The 25,711-nt window shown below is 40.2% G+C and overlaps 1 protein-coding gene across 4 annotated transcripts in view; it reads left to right on the top strand.

The window, feature by feature from the left end:
• RPAP2 (RNA polymerase II associated protein 2) overlaps positions 1–25,711 on the top strand; it is a 74,220-nt gene that overhangs the window by 32,584 nt on the left and 15,925 nt on the right. For 2 of the 4 annotated variants that reach the window (XM_010950397.3, XM_045513184.2), the window contains 2 exons: positions 2,272–2,352; positions 11,004–11,072. In XM_010950397.3, the coding sequence (XP_010948699.2) occupies positions 2,272–2,352; positions 11,004–11,072 (150 nt within the window). Of the gene's footprint in view, positions 1–2,271; positions 2,353–5,409; positions 5,601–11,003; positions 11,073–25,711 lie in introns of all 4 variants that reach the window. The other 2 variants (XR_006723078.2, XM_045513183.2) reach the window with 2 other exon arrangements.

The following is a 25,711-nucleotide window of genomic DNA, read 5'->3' on the forward strand; positions in this document are numbered from 1 at the left end:
CACACTCAGCAACTTGAGTTTTACACTTTAGTTTTAAGCTTCCCGTAGTGGAAATTATTGTTCTTGTAATTAGCCCAGTCATAAATGACATTTAAAAATTGCAGTCTTGGTTTCTCTTTCAAAGGAGCTTGAAAATCTTTTTTTTCCAGAGGTGTGACAGCTATCTTGAACTTTTCAACCTGCTTTTTTTTTCTTCAGCAGAAAAGGTGGAGAGGTGTTTTCAGTTATTATTTAAGGCGTTTTGCCCATGGAGGAGTCTTCGTTTTGTAGTAGTTCAAAAATAAAAGCGTATTTTCTGGAAGCCTTAGAGTTTTGAGCATGTTACTCCTCCGAGTTTTACACTTTAAATAAGTGTCTAAATTAAGATTTATTGAATGCCTGTGTTAGGCTCTTATATAATAAATCCTTCAGTTTTACCTTTTCTCTGCTCTTAATACTTGTCCATTTGTTTCTGTTAAATATTAGTTTAGAAAATAGTGTAAGTAACCATCTGTCTGGTTCATAGGGCAAGAGGGTACCAATCCTTGATTTCAGTTGTACATAGGTTAGTTTTGAAAGTTGGGATGGATTATCTACACTAGTATGCAATCAGTAGAGATTCACATGAAACTAGTTTTCTAGGCTTTTTAGCTAATGAAAGTACCCAGTTTAAAATTTAAGACCACATAGGCATGTCATTGAATGAATTTTTGTTTCTTCTGGGTTTTGACTACAGCAGAAGATACCAGAAGGAACCCTGCTAGAAGATCAGATGATCAATATTAGCGCAAGGACTAAATTTGAGAAGGAGTGGAATAACTTAAAGACAAAGAAGCACAAAGAACACTGAAAACAAAATAATTATAGTGATAGGGGCTTTTTTGGTTGGTTGTTCATGAAAGCAATTGAGTTTTTTTCTCGTTATAAAAGAAACACCTAATTATACAAGTAAGACCTCTTCTGGTTTCTGATTGGAACAAACCAGTTGTCAAAACAAAACAAAACAAAAAAGCACTTTTTTTAGAGAATCAAAGAAAATGAAGTATGTACTGGGTAGCAGAGGCTATTTAGGAATTGCTGTTAATTTGGTTAGTTGTGATCATTGTGATTATATACAAAAATGCACTTGCATTTAGAGATACATAAGGAATAATTTAATGGTCGAATGATACGATGTCAGGGATTTACTTTAAAATGTTACTGCAAAACAAAAGAAGGAAAAATGAAGCACACGTAACAAAATATTGGAAGGTTGAATCTGGGAGTAGAAATGGGGGGGTTATTAATGCTACCCTATTTTGGATCATATTTAAAACTTTATGTTCTTTAAATAAAAATACATGCTTATGGCCAAAGATTTAGGCTGTATAAAATGGTATAAATGAGGAAGTGAAAATCATCTGTAATCCCACCACTCAACAGTAACTATAAATATTTTGATGTTTATACCTGACATATATATGATATATGTGGTATATGTGTATTCATTCCTTTTGGTTCCACTGTAGTATAAACCTAAAAAAAGAAATATATTTGCTATGTACTATGTATCATACTAGAATTGCATTATAATATATATGTTTTTATAAAAATGGAATAATACTAGTACACATTTTTCACTTAACATTTATCATAAATATCTTTCCACATTATAAAACATATTTACATGATTATTGTAAAGGTTTTATTATTATGTGGTTATATCATAACTTAATCACCTGTTGATGGACATTTGTTACCAGTTTTTCACTACTGAAAATATTTCTGCAATAACCATCTTGTGTATGTTTATCTGATAATTTCTTTAGGGTAAATTTTTTCATAGTGAAACTATTGGGCCAACGAGTATCTACACCTAGCATGGCAGTGTATGTTGTCAAATTGCTTTCTAGAAATGTACCACATTTTACTCTTACTGTAAGGATTTAATAAGAAAGATACCACACTTCCACATTGGGCCATTTTGGGGGCAGTTCCTCTGGCTTTGTGTTCTTTCCGTTTGTTAATATTTGAAAGTAAAAAGGTAAGAAGTAACTAGACACAAGAATTTAGATAGCAGCCAGAATGATACTGTTGCATTTCAGGGCCTGACCCTGAAGCATAGACTACAAGAGAGAGTGCGGGTTATTTTGGAACATTCCTTCATGGCTTCTCACCAGTCATTGTCTGCCTTACCTGCCTGCAGCTTTGTGCCTTTGTTGTCTATGGCAAATAGAGACCTAGGCAAGACCCAAAAAGTGTATCTATATGATTAAGTTATATTTGTAAAGGGATATAATTTTTTATTTTCAGATTGCCTGGACTTTTGGGGCCTCTTCAGATTACATTTGGAGATGTTTACACACAACTTAAAAATCTTGTCCGAACTTTCAGGTTAGTGTTAATATTACAGTTCTCCTTCTCAGTTATTCTGACATTATGTGATTGCCTTGCAGAATCCACAGGTACTGTAAGGCATGAAGAAACTAAGTGACTTACCTTCATTGTCTGAGATCTAAATGCTGTGTTTTATGTTCTCTTCCACTAAACAACATCACTTCTTTCTTTTGTTAAATGCAACCCTTTATGTGCTCAAAGCCTGGTGTGTTTAGCTTTGGATAGTTTATTTATGAAATAACCTAAAATTGAAAATTAAATTTAAATAAAATGAAATGAAATAAATTAAAATTAAATAACCTAAAATTAAAAGGGAAAATGATATGTGAGACACAAAGGTAGTTAGCCAGCAACATCTTGGGTGTTAGTGATTAGTAAATATGTAGACCAGATGACCAGCACTGTGCACAGTACAGAACAAGCATAATGCCCTGCCTTGAGGGAGACCCCTGTGAAGCAGACAGGGCAAGCTCGGGGAGCAGTGCAGGGCCGTGGGTAGTTCAGTACTGAACTGTGTGGGACAGACTCGAAATGATAAGAAGCACAGTGAATAGAAGAAGTATCGGTTATGAGGTGAAGCAGTTGGGATTTATCTGAAACTATCAAGATAAAAATGCTCAACCAGGCTGACTAGGTTCTCTACCAAGGGAAGCAGAGAGAGAGGCTTCTAGACACGTTCTTAGCAGAGGTGTACCAAGTACACACTCCGGCCAGATGCCAGTGACCGGCCATTGAGTTAACATTTGTCTGTGGCTAAAGCCATATAGCACCAACATAGAACGAACTTCTAGGGTAGAGGGATAATTTCATCCAAAAAATTATTATTATAATTTATTGTCAACAACAGTAGTAAGATTTTTAAAGTTTAAACTTGTAATACAGGAACAATTTGTTGGCACCGTCGGCAGTTAGATTTCTCTGGCAGTCGCTGTATTGTACATCAGTAATACCAATAGACGTTCACTTTCAACCAGCACGTTTTGAAACATCACTGATCTTCTTGTGCGCCACAAAGTAATTCAGGAAAATGTTTAGAAAAATTTTTAAGCCACTTTAACATTTTTTATTTTCTAAAGAGTGAAGTACGTCATTAACATAGACATTTCTGGTTTAAGTACTCAGAGCGTACCATGTCACTGAGGTGCCCACCAGGAGTCAGACTACGTACCTGTGCGGGTGTGTAGTGGACAGAAACGGTAGCAGAGGCAACATTGTTTTTTAATTCATCGTCACAAGATTTGAAGAATTCCCCAATAGGACTTCTTAAAAGAGTTATGGTTTAAATGGAAGTAACTAAATTAAATACAGCTCTTAGAAGTTATTGTCTTCAATGTAATGATTGCTAGTACATGATACAGTTTGCAAAGACAGAATTATGATAAAATCTAATCTGTTATTCTGTCTTACATTTGAATTTTTATAAACATTTTTTCCAAGGTATAATATTCTTGAGAATGTTATCTACTTAATGTATTAAATATTGTATTAACTCTCTATTTTGCTGAATGATTGAAAATTTTTACTAATTGTTTTATACATAAAGTTATTTTCATAAGCAACATTAATTACTACAGCCTTTTACTTTTCTGTACTGATAAAACAAGCGCATAAAGGCATTCTCACTCCGTTTCATCTAGAATGTTTATATTTGAAACTGATTGTTCAGGTAATAATAAATCTGAATGACATGATTGTTCTAATTACTGAGATTGTTACAGGCGTTAGATTTTTGTGGAAACTAGGCAATCACAAGATCACTGATCACGCACAAGTTTAGAGATGCCAGAAATGGTGCTCGGAGTGGCATAGGCCTTTGGAAGACTACTGAAATGCTTTGCTAATGGGAGGGTTTGATGGCCAAATACCAAGACCAGAGCCAAACTTCTCTGCGTCCTTATCTAGCAATGAAGAGAGAGACACTTGTTTTTTAGGTCTCTGTTATATACCTGTCACAAAAACATGCATCCAAAAAAAAAAAAAAGTTTTTCCACTGTCGATACTGATGATAAAGTTTGAATGGATATACACAACGTGGAGGCACTGAAGTTTAGAATTTGTTCAGGGTTTATTAGGAAGCAAATATATTAAAAAAGGCTAGCTGAGGGAAGATGAAGACCGGGCGCTGCTGTTTCAGTGATTTTTAGAGGACTTGGCATTCAGTTTTTTGCAGACAGCATTTATTTAATCATCATTCTGAGCAAATTGGTAAAGTTACCAAAGACGTAACAAAAGAGATTAGAATAGAGTCTTTGATCTTGAGCTACAAATACGAATTTTGTACCTCGCTTTTCACCTTGCTCATTTAGAATAGATTAACAGGTGATTCAGTTTACTTTAACTATTTTCTAGAGCTATTTTTCTATCTAATTGGATGTTTGTTTGTTTTAACTATTCTGAGGGTCTCAGAACTTACTAGAAGTTCGCTGGAAAGCAGTGTTTGGCTGCCACTGCAGGGCCGCCACATGGCTACATTCACACCCCGGGACTTAGGGCTTTCAGGTTAGTGGGGACCGCTGTCCAGGCCGTTTGTTATTTTGGGCTTTTGAAGCAACCCTAATAATGCTGTTTGGTCCACGTCAGTGCATGTGTTCAGTGTGGTACCCCGTGTGCCCGGCTGTGCTTGGCACTTCACACGTGTTATCTCATTTAATTTCCAAAAATTAGTGGCATTTTCCTCATTTCACAGATGTGAGTCAAGAGATTAAGCAGTCTCAAATCACACACTAGTAGTTGGGTTTAGGCCCCAAATCTCAGTCAAGAGGATAGTTCTTAAGTGGTCTCACCACAAAGAAAAGAAAAAAGAAAGAAAGAAAATAGTAGCTGTACGTGAGGTGATGTATATGTTAATCAGCTTGACCGTGGGGATCACTTCACAGTGTGTATGTGTGTCCAACAGCAAGTTGTGCACCTTGAGTACACACAATTACTGTGTGTCGATTATACCTCAGTAAAGCCAGAAAAAAAAATGTTTAAGAGATCTACTGTTGGTTGTCTACTGTTGGTTAATGTTAAAGAAGTTTTTTTAAAAAGTAATTTCATTTATCACCTCTCTAGACCTCAAGTAAGAACTGTACTTAAGAACTAAGCCGTTGGTGACACCTAAGGCAGCCACGGCAGGCGGCTCCGTGTTCTGTAGCCCAGTAAGAGGCAGCCCGCAGACTGCAGAAGTGAGGAGGCTTCCCAGTGTCGTTTCCTTTTGTGTTTGTGAATTACTGTTTTATCACCTGTCCTGTCACTCTTACTGTGTAAGTGTAAGTCTTTTCAGGGTACTTTCTGCATTATTTACATTAAATTAAAATAAAGCCTAGATGAAGCAGTTTGATGTATGAAATTTGCTTCACAGTTGTCCAAATTAGAGTGATGTCAAATGTGAGGTTGTATAGATGAAGCATGATTGGCCAGGGGGTAGCAGTTGTCAAAGTTGTAATGACTATATGGGAATTGATTTCATGTTCTTTCTATTTTTGTATATGTTTGAAATTTATTTAAAAGTTTTGGGGAAATAAGCCAAAAAATATGCTTTGTTTTGGTGTCCAGGATGTTATAAAAAAAAAACCTTGGTATTAAGTTAATTTTGAAAATCTTTACTCTTTAGTACCTGCAAGTCAGAGTCTGTAACTTTAATAAAAATTGCTTAAATTGGCTTTGCTGCCTTTTAGAAAAATGTCACTTACTTGCAGTGCAGAAACAACTGGTCAGATAACACATTTGGGGTCTTCAGATTTTGGCAGGACAATTTTCACAGGTTCGTGACTGCAGGCTAGGGCTTCTAGGTGAAGTCTCTGAGAAATGCCATATTGATGACAGCGACTAGTGTGCAGAGGTATTTCCAGCCAATACTGGCAGTGGGAAAGAGCTGACATAAATAACCGTATCTTTCTCTGTGAAATGATAATCAATAACAAGAGCTTGTAGAACAGTGATTCTCAAGCCAGTTGTGCCTTGGAATCACCTGGGGACCTTTTAACAACCACGAATGCCTGGCTCCACCCCTGGAGATGGAGTTTCATTTGGTTAGGGTTGGGCCCAGACATTAGTATTTTTCAAAAGCCCCCCAGGTGATTCAAACGTGCAGCCAGAGCCGAGAGCCTGTTAGAACTAAACATAAAGCAGCTTTCTGAGCTCTTTGAAGAACCTCTCCCTGGTGAATAGAGCTGTCCTTTCTGCTGAATTGCATCACAGTCGTTTATCTGGAATGTTACATTGATTTATTGTCACAGTGGCTCCATCAGCAGTTTCTTGGTGCACTGTCATCAGTGTTGAAGCAAGATATTATTCTAAATCTGATTTGAATTAAAGTTTTATTTTGACACAAAAGCCCTTTTTAAATTTCATCAGTGATGAATCATGGTATTTTTTCCAAATTGATACTGAATTTCAAATTATATTTTGAAACTGTTCTTTTTAAATGTTTTCTATGGAATATTACTGTTTTCATTTTTGAATAATCACTGAGACAGTGGTAAGCATGTTCATTTAGCATCTGTGCTTGAAATTATTTTGGCTCAGCGAAAGGGAAGATGTGACGGCAGGTAATAATCTGCTGCTCTGCCCCTTTGAAATGAAAGCAAAGACCGTGTCCTCCCCAGTGCCTGGGACAGTGGTGCAGAGCAGGCGCTCAGTGGGCTTTTTCTAAATAAGTGAACAAGTTCATGAAATCTTAAATTTGTCGTAGCTTTGGGAGATTTGAGTACAGTAGAAAAGGAAGTTCTGTGTAACTGTTTTTGCCCTTTTTTTCCTTACATGCTTATCCTTCTTTGACCTATTCTGGTTATGTGCTAGATCCTGTTTTAGTTGCTACAGATGAAGTAGTGAACGAAGTGATAAAAGTTCCTTGTCTCCTAGAACTGTTCTAACAGAGAGGATGTGTAAAATGTTAAAGGCAGTATGTGTGTTATTACTGTTACATGGTGACATGCCCTTTTCCCTTTCCCAGTTCATTCCTCTCCTTTACCCGCCAGAAGCAGGGAGGAGGGGATGGTCCTGAGGAGGGAGGAGGAAGTGGTGATTTTAAATAGGCTGGTCAGGGAAGTCCTCATTGAGAAGATGCCATTTGTCTAAACATCTAAAAGTTGGTACGGGAGCAAGCCACGTTGCTATCAGTGAAAATGTATCAGCCGGGGAGTCGCAGGTACCAGTGCCCTGAAGCAGAAGCAGGCCTGAGGTATTCACAGAGCATGAAGGATGCAGATGAGGCTGGAGAAGTGAGCAGAGGCAGAGGTGCAGAGACGCGGCCAGAGAAGGAAAGGGCCGGGCGTGGGTGTGGTGCGGTCCCACGGGCCGTGGCGCCATGGTCGTTCTGTCGCTTGTACTCTGAGTGGGACAGCAGTTTGTGGATTCTGAATAGAGGAATGTGATCTGACGTATATTTTTAACGGCATCACTATGGCTGCTGATTGGAGAATTACAAAAGATGCTCAGAGGCAGGAAGACCATTTAGGATGCTGTTTCGTTAATCTAGGCAAGAAGTGACGTGGACCGAGGTGAAGGCGGAGATAGTAAGATTTAATTTTGAAGATAGAACCATCAGAATTTGGTGACTGTGATATGAAAAGAGTTAAGGTTACATTTAATCCTCACAAGAACTCTGTGAGGTAAGGTGGTACTATTGTCCTGTTTTACTAAATTAAAAAAAAAGAATTTTACAGCCATTGAATGTGTCCACGGTAAAACACTGCTAAGTGGCAGATCTGAATATTGACCCCACATCTGGCAGCATCTTTAACCACTATCCTATACTCCTTCTTACATCATCTAGACTTTTAATAATTCTGTAGAAAATTTTAACTATGGAAAAAATTCAAAGTAATATAACAAACAGACACACATTCTCCACTCAGAATTAATGGATTTTAATATTTTAAAAGATTTGATTTGAACATTTTTAAATAAAAGAAATAAAATGTTTTAGGTTATTTCATTCATTAAGAAAAATTAATTGAATCTCCTTTGACTGTCAGGCACTTGTTCTGGGCACTTGGAATGAGTATGTAAAGAACACGAAGACTCCTGCCCTCAGCCAAGGCAAAACAGATAGTAAACGGTCAGTGCACAGGGAGTGCATGTTAGAAGGTGATGAGTGGTACAGGGATAGAGGGGGATACGCAGAGGGTCAGGGACTCAGGAGTGTGCGGCTGGGAGGTGGAGAGAGCTGCACTTCTCAACAGTGTGGTTCCCTGTGGACCCTGCTGCAAAGGAGACAGAAGGGAACTTCTCTGGGGAAGATAGTTTCAGGCAGATGGAATCACCAGCACAAAAGACCACAGACTTAAAGTCCTCCTTGTCCCCTTTCCCAGTCCGTTCTCCTTTCATCCCCAGAAGCAACCAGCACTGTGAAATTCATGTGCATCTTTCTAGTCTTTGTTTTGTACTTTTAGTACTTACATTTGTGTCCATAAATATGTATATAAAAAATGTCATATTACACTTGCTGATTTTCATTCAAGTTATAATGAGCAAAATATGTAAGTTTAGTTCATTCATCCTAACAGCTAATTAGTATTCTATAAAAATGCCACAATTTATTATGTTATTCTATTACAAGCAGTGTCATGTCAAATATCTTCATATAATTCACTTGTGCATAAGTGAAAGAATTTAAGGTCTATATTTTGAAGTTATTCTTACTCATTTTCAGCTTTATTACACATTGCTGAGTTGTCTGACTGCTCCCATCAACAATGTGCTAAAAGTAGTATTTCTTCATGCTCTCGTCAGCCCTGGTATTGTCAGTCTTTTATTTTGCCAGTGTAATGGAGTAGATTATTATTTTTTATATTAATTTCCCAGCCTATGAGTGAGATTGAGCTTCTCTTCAAATGTTTGCTGGCCATTCAGCTTTTCTTTTCTGTATATTACCTGCTCATATCCTTCGCTAATTTATGTATCGGCCATTTTTATTTTTAAGACTTTATTTTTTTAAGAGCAGTTTTAGGTTCATAGCAAAATTGAGAGAAAGGTACATAGACTTCCTGTGTGCGCTCTGCCTCCACACGTGTGTGGCCTCCCCTGTTGAAACCACCCCCACCACATACGTTTGCTACGATTGATGCACCTGTATTAACAGCACCATCGTCACCCAGAGGCCGTAGTTTACCTTAGAGTCCACTCTCAGTGTCGTGCATTCTGTGGGTTTAGACAAATATATAATGATACCTATCCATCATCACAGGATCATAGAGTGTTTTCATTGCCCTAAAAATCCCTGCATTCCACCTGTTCTTCTCTCCTCGCCTGCCCCCCAGCTCCTGGCAGCCACTGGGGGTCTGTTTACTGCCTCCATGGCTTCACCTTTTCTGGAATGTCATATACTTGGAGTCGTACAGTCTGTAGCCTTTTTAGACTGTCTTCTTTCACTTAAATAATTTGCATCTAAAATACTCCATGTCTTTTTATGGCTTGATAGCTCATCTCTTTTTAGGACTGAGTACTATTCCATTGTCTGGCTGCACCACAGTTTATTTAACCATTTACCTACCGAAGGCCGTCTTGGTTGCTTCCCAGTCTGGACAGTTATATAAATAGAGCTGCTTATATAAACACCATGTGCAGAGTTTTGTGTGGACATAAGTTTTCGACTCCTTTGGGTAAATATCAAGGAGTGTGATTGCTAGATCATCTGGTAGAAGTATGTTTAGTTTTGTAACTGTTTTCCAAAGTTGCTGCACCATTTTTTTCCTCCACCAGCAATGAATGAAAGTTCCTCTTCAAGCCCTTGCTAACATTTGGTTTTGTTGATATTCAAGATCTTGGCCATTCTAATACTGTGATGTATCTCGTTGTTGTTTTAATTTACATTTCTCTGACGACATGTGATGTTGGGGATCTTTTCATATGCTTGTTTGCCATCTGTGAATCTTCCTTAGGGAAGTGTCTGTTAAGGTCTTGAGCAATTTTTAATTGGGCAGTTTGTTTTCCTGTTGTTAAGTTTCAAAATGTCTTTGGTATTTTGGATAACAGTCCTTTATCAGATGTTGTTGGCTGGGTTTTTTCAATTGATTATATTATTTTTTATTTAGAGTAATCTTTCTAAGTGCTTTCTGGGAAATAAAATGACTGCAGTGTGTTTTGTTGTCATCAACTGCTAAGTGATAGAATTTACTTCTGATTTTTTAAAACTAGTTTTCTTGAATAAAGACCTAGTCTTACAGTTTATTAGGTCAACTCTCATTTCTGTAAGTTACGGATTGAGACAGCCCTTAATTGCCTGTGCCCAGCCTGACACAAGGCAGAAAGGCGCAAAAGGTGAACTGAAGGTAGAATCAGAAATTGCGTACCTTGCTACCCTTAGTGAACGTTTGATCAGGGGAAACGTAGAGGAGGTGGCTACAGGGGGTGCGTGTGTCTGTGTATCTTAATAAGCCATGGGACTTAGTTTCCCATGTGTTCCTGTGTCCCCACCTTGTCTGAAGTAGTCCTGTTACAAATGCGTCACAGTGAGGCTGGAGCACTTCCTTTGAGATGGTCATTATTAGATACTGAATATCAAGCCACATTATTGTACTGTTGACTCTCGTCTATCAAATATAGCAAGAATAAAAAACAGTGCTCTTTGACACATATTATAAATCTGATTTTATCTAAGCATAGAAGGTTTGTGTATTTAAGTGTGACAATCTTTTGGTAAATTTTATCCTCCTGTCTTTCAGATTAACAAATAGAAATATTATACACAAACCTGCAGAGTGGACCTTAATTGCTTTGGTGTTGCTGTCATTGTAAGTACTCTTTCAGACTTTTAACTCTGAATACTGAAGATGAAGAATTTTGATTAGGAAAAAAGAGTGATTCATTAATTTTCTAAATTTCCTTGGAAAATGTTGTGCCTCTGTCTTGTGCCTATTTTCCTTTCCTGTGCGACAAGATAGCTTCTGTGTAAAGCGATGCGCCAGATCTTGAAAAGCTATAATCATTCTCTTCATATTTTTTGCTATCTTGTCTTCTGAGGGCCTTTTTCTCCTCAAATATTATTTGTAATCTCTTGACGGAGAAGAACGTCCCCATATGGGAGACATACAGGCCAGTCCCCTAATTTCATTTCTAACAATGCATTTTATTAACATCAAAAGGCCTCATTATTTTACATCTGTATTTTTTACCAATATATCTAATGCTATTTCATTTTTCATCACCATTTTTTATCATTACTAGTACCAGAAAAGTTTTGTTTTCCAAATTAATGTACATTTTTAAAACCAAACAGATTTAAAGGAACTAAAGTAGATTCTATACAAGCATGTATAAAACATTTAATACTCATTCACCTTTTAAGAAATCACTAGTGGCTTCTAAGGCTGTCTTTCAGTAGGGTTAAAACCATCTGTAAGTGTAGTGTTTTTCAGCTTGAATTGCAAAAGTCTCCTTTTGAAGACCATTCATTACTGCATTACTGTTGCCGCTTGGTGCTTGTTAGGTCATTCAAGCCCACAGGACATCGAGTACTTACTGGACACTCACAGGTCAAGAATGTTGCGAGCCAGCCTCATAGCATCTCCAGCCCTGCTTTTCTCTCTTTGATACTACTTCAGTCTGACATGTTATTCTGGCTTCACTGTCCCAGGGACGGCTGTGCTGGGAGCCATTAGCGCAGGCTTCAGTGAGCCAGCGTCCGTGTCACCCAGCTAGACACAGCTCACATGATTCATTAAATCAGAACATAGAAAATAACTTTACTTGAATGCCCTGATATAAATTTTTTATCAACCATAAGAACAAATCTTTTGTCATTTCTACTATTCAGTGTTCCAGTTGAATTGGTAATTTGTGAAACAGATCTTATTAATTTTTTAGAAAGTTCTTTCCATTTTATGAAATTTGTAAACATTTTGGTCACTGGCAAAAAAAATCATTATCTCTGCTCACCCACCATATACTATGCCTGCTAATAAACCCTCACAGATAACTGTTGAGCTATACTTCTGCAATTTATTATACTAAAGGGGAAGTAACTTCTCTGGTTGACAAGTCGGAGGCGCAGGCCTGCAGTGATCTCAGAGTCTTGCTTTCTAAACCGGTAGCTGGAAGTATTATCTCACTGAGCATCTGCTGCTGTAGACATGTGAAGTCCAACTTCTTTTTGTATCATCTTCTCCAAAATGTGTAGCCAGGGACAGAAAAAAGTATGGAAAGTGAAATAAAAAATGCTACCATTAAAATTTCATGTGATTATTCTATACAAAAGTAAACCTCTCATTCTTGATTTTACTAGAGGCATTCATGCGGCCCAAAATGCTGGAAGCTTTGCTGCTCCTTTATGCAGTATTTGACTTCCCTAATTTCGGATGTAGTGTAAACATTTCAAGGGTCAGTGACCCATAAAAATATAACTTAATTGAATTCAAGAAGCAAACCGCACACATCTTGGGTGTATTGCATGTTTCGCATTGTGCAGTCAGTCTTAAGATTGTAGCAGTAAACGCTGTATCCTTCTGTCATTCACCTTAAACCTTCTCTTCCATTGTTCTCCAACCCCTACATTTGGACCTGCCCATCTTTCTCCTAGTCTTTGGTCCTTTTGATCCCTTGACAACTAACAGCCTTTCCAGTTAGGGCCCTTTTGGCTTCTTTTAAAGTCCTTGGTCACTGTAGGCACCAAGCCAGCTGGTACTTCTTAGTTTTCGCCTTTCAAGTCTTGTTTTCTCTAAATTCTCTCTTTCACCGTAGACCCTCCTTGCACACTCTTTATATTCCATGGCTGAATCTCCTGATTCTTTGGTCATCAGTTTCTAAGGTTTCTGTCTCCTGTCACCATATTATTTTATTTGTTATTTTCTCATTTGTCAGAAAATCCCCTTTAACTTTTCATATTTCCGCCCTCCCGGGAATCTGCAGCTTGGCTGATGACCCCTTTCCTTCTCAGCCTGTCCTCTTATCATCCTTTTAGAATATTACCACATGAGGTGGGGATAAAATTAAAATACATACCCGTCATGTTAAAGCTAATCCATTACACTGACTTCTGTGAAGTATAATTGTGCTTTAATTTATATTTGCATCCCTCCTTCCTCCCACTTACAGTTCATAGTTACTTTTTGAGAACACATTTTATCACTGGGGAAAGAAAAATCAGACATGAGGACTAGCATTGGATAAAGAGCCTTTGCAGTGAAAGATGTGGAGACTTCAGACACTTACAGAGAGACATGGACATATAAAGGTAGCACACACACACATTTGTGGAGCAGTAACCCCACCATTCAGCCTTTTAATTTATTGTTACTAAGACTGAACATAGGCATACGTGGGATTGCCTTTAAAAAGAAATTATCCTATGATTCGGAAAACCTTTGCATCTGCTCTCAAATTTCTAGTGGAATTTTTTTAGTCATTGCTTGCAGACATTTCTGCAATTCATGTTAAAAAATGAACTTCTTATAAGTCTTTATAGCTAGGAAAAAAATTCTGAATGGCACTTGTAGTAACTGCACATGAGTATAGTAAGATAATACGTTCAGTGTTATTGTAACAATGGTGCTATTCTTTGTATATGAATGTTGTAAAGCTTTGTTATTATTAGCATTTAATGCATGAACAGTTTTCAAAATTCTTCAGGAGAACTACTTAGAAAAGGTTATATATACACATATGTAATTTTATTAGTAAAATAAATGGCTCAAGTCTAACTCTTGTTGGGGGGAAAACCAATATTTTGAACAAAACATGATAGTCCAGAGGAAAGAAAGCTGGGTCTGTATTCCTAAAAGTAAATAAAATATCTCTGTGGCAAATCTTTTCTTGGTAACTTCCCTTGTACTTTCACAGATATATTAACATTTAAAAAACTTGAACCACAGTGTGTAATTTATCAGTGTGTACTGATGGGAATTTTATACCCATGTAATCTCAGAAGGAAATCGATCAAACCAAGTTAGCACACTTCATCTTGCACACTCAGTGCATCCATATATAAAAATACAATATGGCCCATTCACACTTCACTCACAGTTCCACAGGACCTGGGCGGCCAGTGTGACCGCAGCAGCTGTGGTGTTTGTACCGTGTGCTGAGACGCTAACAGTTACCAGGAGCACACCGAGAGGCCTTCAAAGCAGAGCTTAAGCAGTATATGTTGATTTAGCAGTGAAGGAATTAATGTCCCTTTACGCCTCTCACCTTTACTTAGTAACAGTATCATTAACAAAGGTAAGTTCTCCGGAACTCCTTGCACGTGGGAAACATCTGTTGCAGTGGTAATCACCCCGGTGTCATTGTCCTTAAATGACCGACTGGAAACGCAGTGAAGTAGGTTGGTGGCTGGTTGTTGCTTAAACTCTTGGCTGTAGTAGTTCTGTCTTTGTTGGGCTTTATTACACTTTATAATTACATGCTGAATGTTGAAATAATACAAAATTGAATCTGATTTTCTCACATAAATAATGCTCTCATATGATATTAGGCTCTTTCCACAGTCTTGATGCATGGCTTTTCATAAAAATGTGTATAAATATATACAGTCTGCTGTAAATGTTTTAGCACCTGTATGCCCTGTTGTGTGAGGTTTGTTAATGTGTTTTTACATTCTGATGTGTTTATACACTGCGTCAGAAAGCACAGTAAATTATGTGACAGTGTGCTTTACGATGGCTCCTCGTAGTCTGTCACGTGTTCGTTTCTACATTCCTCGTAATTCTCATCTGCCCTTCGTATAGGAAAACAGAAACTGAAGACTCGCTTTGCATCATGGTCATGATTTTCAGAGTAGGTTCCTTGAGAAGATTTTGACTGGTATTTTGAGAAGATTTCTAGCCATGGGGCACCACCCCCCATGCCCAGCTCGGTCCTCTTCCTCCTGTCCCACCTCCCTTTGCTCACAGCCTTCCCAGTCTCCTTTGACCTCTGTTACTGTACTTGAGCCTGTGACACGGAGGGGACTGTGCGGATGTTGACCTAAAGCTGAGAAATGTGAGGAGTGATCCAGACCAGGGCTGGCAGCCAAAGAGAAGCCGTATAGAAGGCTATGGAGAAGCAGAATGACTGGCCTGAGTTCCTTCCTGTGTAGCTGGCATGAATGCTGGCTCCAGGCCAGGCGGGGATCAGTTTCCTCAGTGACTTCTTGTATTTAGAGTCTAACGTTTTCACGCAAATTTAATGGGGAATTTTTGTAAATAGGCCACTAGTTATGTATTATGGTGATCTGTGGTTAATTATAGCATGGGAGTCACAGGTCCCTTAGTGGAGAGCCAGAGAGAGAGGTGCGTGCTGTGTTCCGTGGGACTGATTTGGTTGTCTAACAAAGAGGTACACAAGTGAGCACTCACTCTGTGCTCCTTAGACAGCCTGGAGGGTAGAGAGTGCCTTGTGCTGGTCTGGCGTGGACGCCTGCTACTCCTAGTTCTGTGCCTCTGGTGTTCTCTAATGGAAAGCTTTCAAGATCGTCTCCAAAAATGTCTGCTCTCATTTTATTTATCTGAACTGTCTGTTTCCAGTGAACTGTGGCCCACTTCCTAGACAAAGACCATGCAATAGTTTATTCCCCCTAAAAGCTTTGAGTATTCCCGTCGTTCTGGGAGTAGCATGTAAGTCCTAGGAAATGGTATTTAAATAAGCTCAACTTGACCATGCTCACTAAACAAAAGCCTTCCCTGGACGTGGGCAGCCACTTTAGGTAACCATCATACAGAGACCCTCGAGAGAGTCGCTTCCCTAGGGTACTAGGCATGGATGGAAAGATGTGACGAAGGCTTTTTGCCTCAGCAGATTGTCTTTTATAGCGCGCCCATCACCAATTTCCTTAGAAAAATTTGTGAGCACACCATGAAAAATGAAGAGATGGTTCCTTAGAAATGTAGTGGTTCTCAGAAGTATTCCAAAGACTTTCTCTTAACGTTCCCAATTCAGTTATGAGTGTTTGAGACCATGATAGAAGATCACTGAAATAATTTTTATGTTTCCTTATAATTGTAGAATTTTTAATATTTAATTGAATTTTTGTTGAGATATAATTCACATAACAAAATTCACCATTTTAAAGTGGACAATTCACTAGTTTTTAGGATATTCACTCTTCTGTGCAACTATCACCACTATCTGACTCCAGAACAATTCTGCCACCCCAAAAAGAGGCTCGTATCTATTAGCTTAGTCCCAATTTTGCCTTCCTCCATCCCCTGGCAATCACTAATCTACTTTCTGTCTCTTTGGATTTGCCTATTCTGAACATTTAGTATGAATGGAATCTTTCACTTCTGGCTTTTCTCACTTAATATAATGTTTTTGAGGATTATTCATACTGTAGCGTGTAACAGTACTTCATTCCTTTTTGTGGCTGAGTAATATTCCATTGTATGGATATACCGCATTTTATTTATCCATTCATCAGTTGAGGGGCATTTGGGTTGTTTCTACTCTTTGGCTCTTATGAACATTTGTGTACACATCTTTGTGTGAACATAAGTTTTCAGTTTTCTTGAGTATATACCTCGGGGTGGAGTTACTAAGTCATATGGTAAGTCTTTGTTTAACCTTTTGAGGAACTGCCAGGCTGTTTTCTACAGTGGCTGCACTGTTTAAATTTCCACTAGCACTGTGTGAAGGCTCTGCAGACTGAACCTCAAAGGTCATCTCCTCTCGCCTCACAGCCAGCAGTCACACAGGCTTAGGTTGCAGTTCTTCCAAAATTTAAATATGCTTCTTCTTACTGAGTTTAGATCTTCATGGACTTGTAACATCAATTTCTTATATTCTAGGAATTCTACACATACACAAATGGACACCTATAAGCCCCCCTCACAAAAAAAGTTCATAGTGTTGAATATAAGGCCATTTAAATTAAATGTCTGAACCGTAACTAGTGGTATTTATTTTGGATTCTTCAGTATCCATAAAATTTGTGGGGTTTTTTTGCTTGTGTAAATCTTGGTGTGTTTATCTTATGATGTTTACTATCACAATACCCTTGTCATTGTGAAGTTAAGTATTTACCTATTTACTGAGGATTAAACTATCATTGGATTGATTTCAAAGCCCCCTATATTTATTGCTGAAAGTTTATATAAGAAAAATATAATCTTTTTAATTGAAGTAGCTTTACCCTCAGCCAGCAAGGCTTGGTGGGAACCCAGATATTTTCTAAAGAAAAAGTAATACTTGTTTAAATTTTAACCAAAGCCTACTGTCTTCGTGATTTTTTTCCCTCAGAATTCATCATATTTTTGGCAATTTTGTAATGTTGGTTTTTTAATCCATAAGTAGCTAAGAGCCCCCACCCTTGGGCCAAAATACTAGTTAAAGTCACCAAGAACCCTCAGTGAGAAATGTGCCTTCCGGCTCCCCCTTCCCAAGGAGCAGTGGCGGCTGCAGTGGTGACAGCTGGAGCAGGTGGCGCCTGGCCCTTACCAGTCACAGCCTCCACCTGAGGAGTCCATCCCCTCCTCTGCTCTTGACATCCTCATGTCCTGAGCCCCCTGAGAGGACAGGCCAGGGGAGCCTGGGAGCAGGAGGTTCAAGGGCACTGGCATCCCCAGCCTCAGGGTCCTGCACCGCAGGAGTGTGACCATCGCTGTGTGTGGACACCTCTAGTTGGCTCCATTTCTGTCTCAGAGCATTGAAGAGAAGGACGGAGCCTCTGTTCTGAGAGGATTGTTGCATAGCAGTAATCATGAAGAAGAGTTTTTCTAACACTCCTCTCCAAAGCTGCTCTGTAGATCTGTCACAAACAGGATTTAGATATAAAGTTTAAAGTCACTGTAGCCCAGCCCTTTAAACAAACCTACGTATGTCACTACAAAGTGAGTTACAAAGACCTTGTTTCTTTTGAATTAGAAATATCGATGGAAAGCATCCCTGCTTCCTTATTAATAGGTAATCCTAAAGCATTAAACGCAAACATTACCAGGACATACACCATCTGTTATAAGAAAAACATTTCATTTTATTTGGCTATCATGGTCTTTTATAATCAAAGTTTTTATCTCAGTTTCTAGATAATAGTTCTGGAATAGAAAGCCCATAATGACATACTTCTTCATGGTATGTTCTTGTCTTGTTTTTCTTTTAAAAGTCATTCGTAGTAATAGCCTCACATGCCTCTTGGTTATTCAAACTTGGGGACTTCAGATTTGTGCCCAGTATTAAATTTATGTAAATAATTATTATTAAGCATTACGGTATTCTTAGTAAACACAGTTCCCTGACCGCAGAGGCCACCTTTAGCCACGCAGGGGCGTCTTAAAGCCCTAAACTCAGTCTCCTTCTGGATTGTATCCTGGTTTTCCCTTTGCACTAGCAGGGCAGCCTTGCAAAGGGTTCTTAACCTCGTGCATTTTTGTCTTGGTGGCAAAAAGAGGGATTGGACTAAATGCTGGTTAAATCAACCTGACGGCGTGAATTCAACTATGAGATGTTGTAAGAAGCTGTTCCAGGGCAGCGCGTGGGAGACTGCTGAAGGGGACAGTGCGGACGACGCATCAGCGCAGGAAGCAGCTTCGTTGCGCCGCTGGGGAGCCGCGGGGGCACCGCCCGGTGCCACGCCTTTGTCGGCTGTCTCAGTCGCCACGCTTGAGGGCGGAGCGCCCGGGGCGGCACGGCCGGCCGCCCCGTCTGTGGAAGGGCCCCGGGCCCCAGCGCGCGCGCGAGTCCGGACCCCGCGGCTCGCTGCCCCGCGGACCTGGCCGGCCCGCGCTGCCCCCCACGCCGGAGACGGGGAAGCTGCCGGGATGCTGGAGGAGGCAGTGAGTGGTCGGGAACCTCAGCACCGCGCCGAAGGTGTGCAGAGCAAAGGGGACTGTGGGGTCGGGTTTTTTAATGTAAAATGTGTTTTAGAGCTCATTTCTTAGAGTCCTCGCTACAATCGTGGACCTTTTTTCCCCCCGCTTTCACTTTATTCTTTCATCTGGGAATAAGTCTCATCAGTGAATAGGGACATCTAGAAAGCTGTTATTTTATGTCAGAATTTCTGATTCCTTGTTCATATCACATTTAAGAAAATTTTTAAAGTAATTCTAGAAGAGTGGTTGGCTTTTTTCTTTCATCGACGAAAAGATCCCAGGCGTTCATGGCTGTAACTTCTTTGCCCTGCGTGTGGGGATCTCCGCTTCCTACCTGAGGTGGCGCCGTCTGGCTTTTAGCTGAAGGCCTGGTAACACCGTGTGTGTAGCCTTGACTTTCCTTCTGAAGCGCATCTTTGGACTCTTCCACGATAACCAGGAAAGGGTGAGGCCCACACTGCACTGTGGCATCGCGACTACAAATCAGTGTAGAGGCTGGCATCTGCGTGATAATGCAGAAGTGTTCAAACATTTGAAATCTGACTCAAGAAATTACCAACAAATGTTCTTTGAGAGCTGCTGTGGGTAAGACTGTGTTTTGGGCCTTGTGGAGAATAGAGGTTAAACAAAGCCCTGCCCCCCCCCCCCCGAGACTTCACAGCCTCCTGTTGGGCGGGGGCGGGGGGGGGGTGTTGATAAGTACACAGGTAACCACAATGAAAAGTTGAATATTAAAGGGCAGGCAAGAAGCACAAGCTACATGCATTATTTCATTTGATCCTCACAATTCAGTGAGGGCAGTGGGGGTGCCCCACTTCCCAGGGAAGGGCACGGCTCTGGGAAGACAAGAACTCTGCCCGAGGTCACAGCTGGGATTTTGATTTCAGAATGTGTGCCCTTCCCACTGACCAGTGTACCTCAGAAAGGTGTGTGTGCACCCAGAGCACCATCGAGGAAGAGGTGATCGCTGCTTTTGAACCAGGTAGTTATCCTCTGCAGAACAAGGACAGGGACTGAACAAAGGCTGTGTTTGGGCCAGGTTGGCTGTGGGTGACCATCAAGGAAGCAGTTTCCTTAGAATGATAGGAGTGGAGACCAGATGGCAAGGGCTGCTCTGGTAGACAGTTGTGAAGATACTGGACACAGCGGATGTTGCCCGCTCTTCAAGTGGTCGGCGTAAGAGGGATTATAATCCGTATGACGTGACGCATCCTCAGGAGACTTCCCAGGACAGTGGAGGCTTGAGCGTGGTGGCAGCAGAGAGGGAAGAGATGTCAGATGGGCGGGCCTGGCAGTGCTGAAAAGACAGTGTGACTGACGGGATGCAGCCCTCGAAGAAGCTGGGGATGCAGTCAAAGACATACATGCCCGTTACTTTATTTCTTCCCTGACCCGTCACCCACCTCCTTTTCCTACTGTTTCCTCCACGTTTCTCTCTCCTTGCCTTGAGTGTCAGTGTTATTTGGTAATATTTTGCCTCCTGTATTTAATTTCAAAAGTAAGTGAACCAAACTTTGTACATTTCTCCTTCCAAACACCTGTGTTAGCATTAACATTTCATTACTCGCTGTGGTTGGCTCTTGCCCACCTCCCACTGGCCAGGGACCTGCCTTAGGACGAGTCATTCGGGGCTGCGCCTCTGAGCTTGGCCTACACAGCTGCTCTGCTTAATTCTGGTGACTGACTTTTTTTCCCATGATTTATGGGGGTTTTTTTAACCTTTTTTATTGAGTTATAGTCGTTTTACAATGTTGTGTCAAATTCCAGTGTAGAGCACAATTTTTCAGTTACACATGAACATACATATATTCATTGTCACATTTTTTTTCACTGTGAGCTACCGTAAGATATTGTATATATTTCCCTGTGCTATACAGTGTAATTTTGTTTATCTATTCTACATTTTGAAACCCCAGTCTGTCCCTTCCCCCCTTCCCTCCACCCCCCTGGCAACCACAAGTCTGTATTCTCTGTCTGAGTCTATTTCTGTCCTGTATTTATGCTTTGTTTTTGTTGGTTTGTTAGTTTTTGCTTTTGTTTTTTAGATTCCACATATGAGCTATCTCATATGGTATTTTTCTTTCTCTTTCTGGCTTGCTTCACTTAGAATGACGTTCTCCAGGAGCATCCATGTTGCTGCAAATGTTGTTATGTTGTCGGTTTTTATGGCTGAATAGTATTCCATTGTATAAATATACTACATCTTCTTTATGCAGTAATCCATTGATGGACATTTAGGCTGTTTCCATGTCTTGGATGATTTATGATTTTTATCTTTCCTGCCTTCTCATCTTTTATGATCCACAAATCAGTCTGAGAGACATATATATGTACTTCACTCAAAAAATACACACACACACACACACACACACAGTTTCTACATGAGAATAAGAGACTTTCCATTCATCCAAAAATTGTGTTTGGACAATGTGCAAACAGTACTAAACTGGGAAAGATGTCTGCAGTAAATAAGGCAGGTTTGAAACTGTTTTCTTATCAAAACATAATCTCCATTCAGCCAAGGACATTGTCCAGATGACTTTTGTCTCCCTGGTGCCAAGCACTTAATGTAGCACTTAGTAAGCACTGAGTGAGTGTTTGTAGAATAAATCAAATGAATAAATGGACAGGAAAAACTTGGATATATTATTGTTGGTGTTATGAACTTCAAAAATAGAATTGGTAGCTCTGGTAGAATTGCACAGGGTAAAAAGAAAAGTTGCTTACTCTCATGAGTAAAAAGGACCTGTGTCTTGGTAATGATGCGTATTTTCCAGGGTGGATATAGTCTGATAAGGATGTGACTAGCCTCGAGAGAATTGCTGCTCTTAACCAAATCTAGCATTGCTTTTTTGCAAAGAGATACTTATAAAATGTTTTATAAAATAAATGAAAAACAAAGCCAGATGTAAATGGGATGTTATCATTTTAACTCATATAATTACAAAGTTAGTAAACAGTTTAATTTTTTAAATGTGTCTTTGACTTAAAAACTTTATTTCAAATACTGCTTTTCTCTGACCTTCCACAGACTTACTCTCATCTTCTGTGCTCTGATAGGCAAACACTGGTTATAGGATAGTTGGTCATCAAGTATGCAGGTATGGTACTGAATCTTTGTTTATCTGATGCCTCACGGACAATTCTGGAGCTTCTTTAAAAGTTTCACATGTTGGCATTTGTTTGTTGATTGGAAGCATTTATCAAATATTAATGGGTCTTAATGGAAAACCTCACTCTAGAGGCAGGCTCCCTGCAACTAGTCTTACTGAATGTATTTTATTAACGAGTCTTACAAACTTGCATGAAAGTTATAAGGAGAAGAAATTATTATTCCCAGACGTATTGAGTGCTTGTTAAATTCAAGAACCTAATCATGTAGTGTGTTTTTCTCTGTTGTCTTTCAACACTTCCGTTTAGATTGTGTATTTCAGAGACTTAACACCTTTTTAATATTCTTCCTGCCTCTGACTCTTCTCATTGTGATAGTTCTAGTTAACAGTAAAGTCGTACGGTTCTTGGCGGCAAAATTCAAACGCTCCCATCTTACGCCTTGTCCAAACATTGTTGCTAACCTTTAGAGCAGATTATAAAGGCTGGGGAGGAGACAGGGCTTGCTGTCGTGCAGTTCCCACCCGTGCCGTTGGTCTGTCCCACTGTCTGTTTTGAATGAGCAGTTTGAGAGTTAGCTCTTTATCATTTTAGCACAGCTCAGGTATACTCTGCCTGAAAAGACAAGACAAGACATATACATGAGTTTAATACTAAGAATTCCAGTGGAGCAAAAGTACTTGGGAAGCTGCTACAACTTACTTGAACACTTGCAGTGTCTGTGGAGGTGAAATCGTGTTTTAGTAACTGAATTGTCTACACTGTTTCCGTTTCTTTTATTTACTGATTTTCTTTCCCACACTGATTTTCAGGCCCCACATTATGATGTTGTTCACCACATGGAGGTTTTTTAATTACAATGAGTGACATATCAGCCACACTGCAAGAATTTTTTATAAGAGTAAAGCAGCCGCCAGGTTATAACTAGTGTTCCTGTGGTTTCAGTGCAGAGAAAACTGTTGCTCACCTGAAGCACTAAGACTTAACACCGCTTTCACATGCTGCGGAATTCCCGAAACTGCATAAACCTAAATGCCACGATCTCTGCAGCTCACACTGTAGACTGAGAGATACATTGAAAGTGGGAGTAAAGATACATATTCTTTCCCCCAAGGGGAAAAAAGTGCACATTCAGAAAAAAGAACTTTATGTAATTTGAAAGATTGGACAAACTCCAGTATCCCAGTTTAACATGAGGAAGAGGAGTCAGCAAATGTAGGTTTCTCTTCTGAGAATTGTTGATAAGGGTGAGGGAGAGACTGAACAATAACAATTTGTTTTGGATAAAAGAGACATAAGCATGTTTGCAGGGTGTGGGGAAGGAGCTAATAAAAATATTCCGAAGCTGAGGGCAGGTTTGGGGTTATAAATGGTGGAATAGGGTCCCAGACAGGGCACAGGAACCAGGATCATGGTCACAGGCAGGAGGTGCTTGGACAGGAGAGAGATGCTGCGTCTTCCGGGGCAGGAAGAAAAGAAGTAAGGAATAATGTAGCTACAGAAAAGTTTGTAAGCAGAAGGGAGATTTTTCATTCATGCCTGACAACTTCATTTTCTGGTGAAGCAGGATGTGATGTTGTGTTTAAGAGTGAAGAGACGATGGCTGAGGGGTGGTAGCAGAGTAGCCACTGAGAGTATCCAGAAAAGGACCTAACCAAGCACCAGAGGAAACTGACAAGTAGCACTGAGCACCCAGCTGAGGCCAGAGGTGACAGATTTGTTGTGGGTGGGCCTGCGAAGTTCCCGTCTTCCTCCCACTCTCCTGCCCCCCAGCAGCTTCCAGCCATCCTGCTGTAGGTGTGCAGGGAGCACCTTGCAGTGCTGGTCGCAGGTTGCAGTTTTGATGACTAGGAAGCTAAGACCAGGATGCAGGAGGTTCGGAAGAGTGCTGAGGAGAGATTAGTGCAGGACCAGAGCCGGTGTAACTGGTAAAGGGGAATGGAGTCATCTTGGGAGAAAACTGGTTGTCTCTCCTCCCAAAAGTCCCATCATCAACTCTGACTTCTCTCCTAGGCTGCAGACCAAAGCTTTTTTGAGGGGTGAAGGGGGCTCTCCATTTGGACACCCCTCAGGCAGCTCATGCTCTCAGATGGGAGACTGAGCTCGTCTTCCCTTTCATTTCTCCTGGTGGGACTTCCATCTTCCTAACTGCCCGGACTTGGAGTCAGACTTAGCTTTAGTGCTTCTCTCGCCCCGTGTCTACTCAGCCGCTCAGTCCTGCCTTTCTGATGTCTCTTACTGGCAGTTTTCTCCCTTCCCACTGCCGCCAGCCCGCGTCGGGCTCCCGTCGCTTTCCAGGACCGCTGCAGTTACAGCCTTCCTGCACGGCCCCCTTGCCGTGTGCCCTCCTCCCGCGGCAAGAGTGCTCTCACTAAAACTTGCTTCTGGTCAGGGCAGGCTTTTGGTCAGAAACCTAGTGATTCCCTCCCTCCCATCATGTCATTTTGCTTGAAATTCAAGGCCCTCCTAAAGTGGCCACAGCCTGCCTACCCAACTTATTTCTCTTTTGTGTCCTTACATTGTATCCACTGACTGTTTCCCCATACAAGCATCTCTGTTAGCTTGTATCTTTGTGAACTGCCCTTAAAATGCCTTTCCTCCCTTCCCCATGTTTGTCCTAGCCTTCAAGACCCACTTCAAATGTCTCTACCTCCTTAGAAGTCTCTCTTAACCCCCAGAGGTACAAATAACAGCTTTCTTCTCCAGATCCCTATAGATGAGACCTTTCTTTTGGACTGTGCTGTCTTCTGCTTTGTTACATAGTTATTTGTGTAAAGACCTCATTTCCTTTGATATTCACTTTCTTCCAGCAGTGGAGTTAGCAAGTACAGCAAATGATCAGAACTGTACAAATTATTTCAATTCAAAAATTTAACAGTGGTTCTAAACACTGGTTATACATTAGAATCAAATAGGGAGCTTTTAAAAATTACTAATACCTGATTCAAAGATTTTGATTGCTTGTTCTGGGGTGGGGTCTGGACAAAGGTATTTTTAAGTTCCCCAAGTGATTGTAGTTTGTGCAGACAGAACTGACAACCGCCACCCTCAATTCTAACGCAGTTATTACTGTGCTAGATGAAAACACGCTAAGTCAGTTGATTCAGTGATGTCTGCCAGAAATAGCTTGCACAGAGGTACCGCTTAGCTCTCTTCTAAAGTCTCCATTAGTTTATGATGTTGGAAAATGCCGCTTGGCTGTCACAGAAAGGATGAATTAGAAACAATAGAATTGTCAGTTTTCATTGGCATGTTTTATCTTGTAATGACAGATTTCAAAAATTATTTGAAGAGCATATACAAGTGGGTCTTTGAAATCATAAAGTCTACTCAGTTCTTAAAATGAATCAGACATGTGAGCTTGTGTGGTATGGTGGTTAGAAGTGTAGACCCGTGGGAGTACTTCTGGGGTTACTTGCTCATCTCTCACCAACTACGTGACCTTAAGAAAGTCACTTGAGCCTCACGTTGGAGTTAACACTTGCTGCAACTTAGCAGAAAGGTTGAAGACCAACAAATTCGTTTCATAAAGGAAAATTTCT

The sequence above is a fragment of the Camelus bactrianus genome, chromosome 9 (genome assembly GCF_048773025.1).
Source record: "Camelus bactrianus isolate YW-2024 breed Bactrian camel chromosome 9, ASM4877302v1, whole genome shotgun sequence".
Lineage (NCBI taxonomy): Eukaryota > Metazoa > Chordata > Mammalia > Artiodactyla > Camelidae > Camelus > Camelus bactrianus.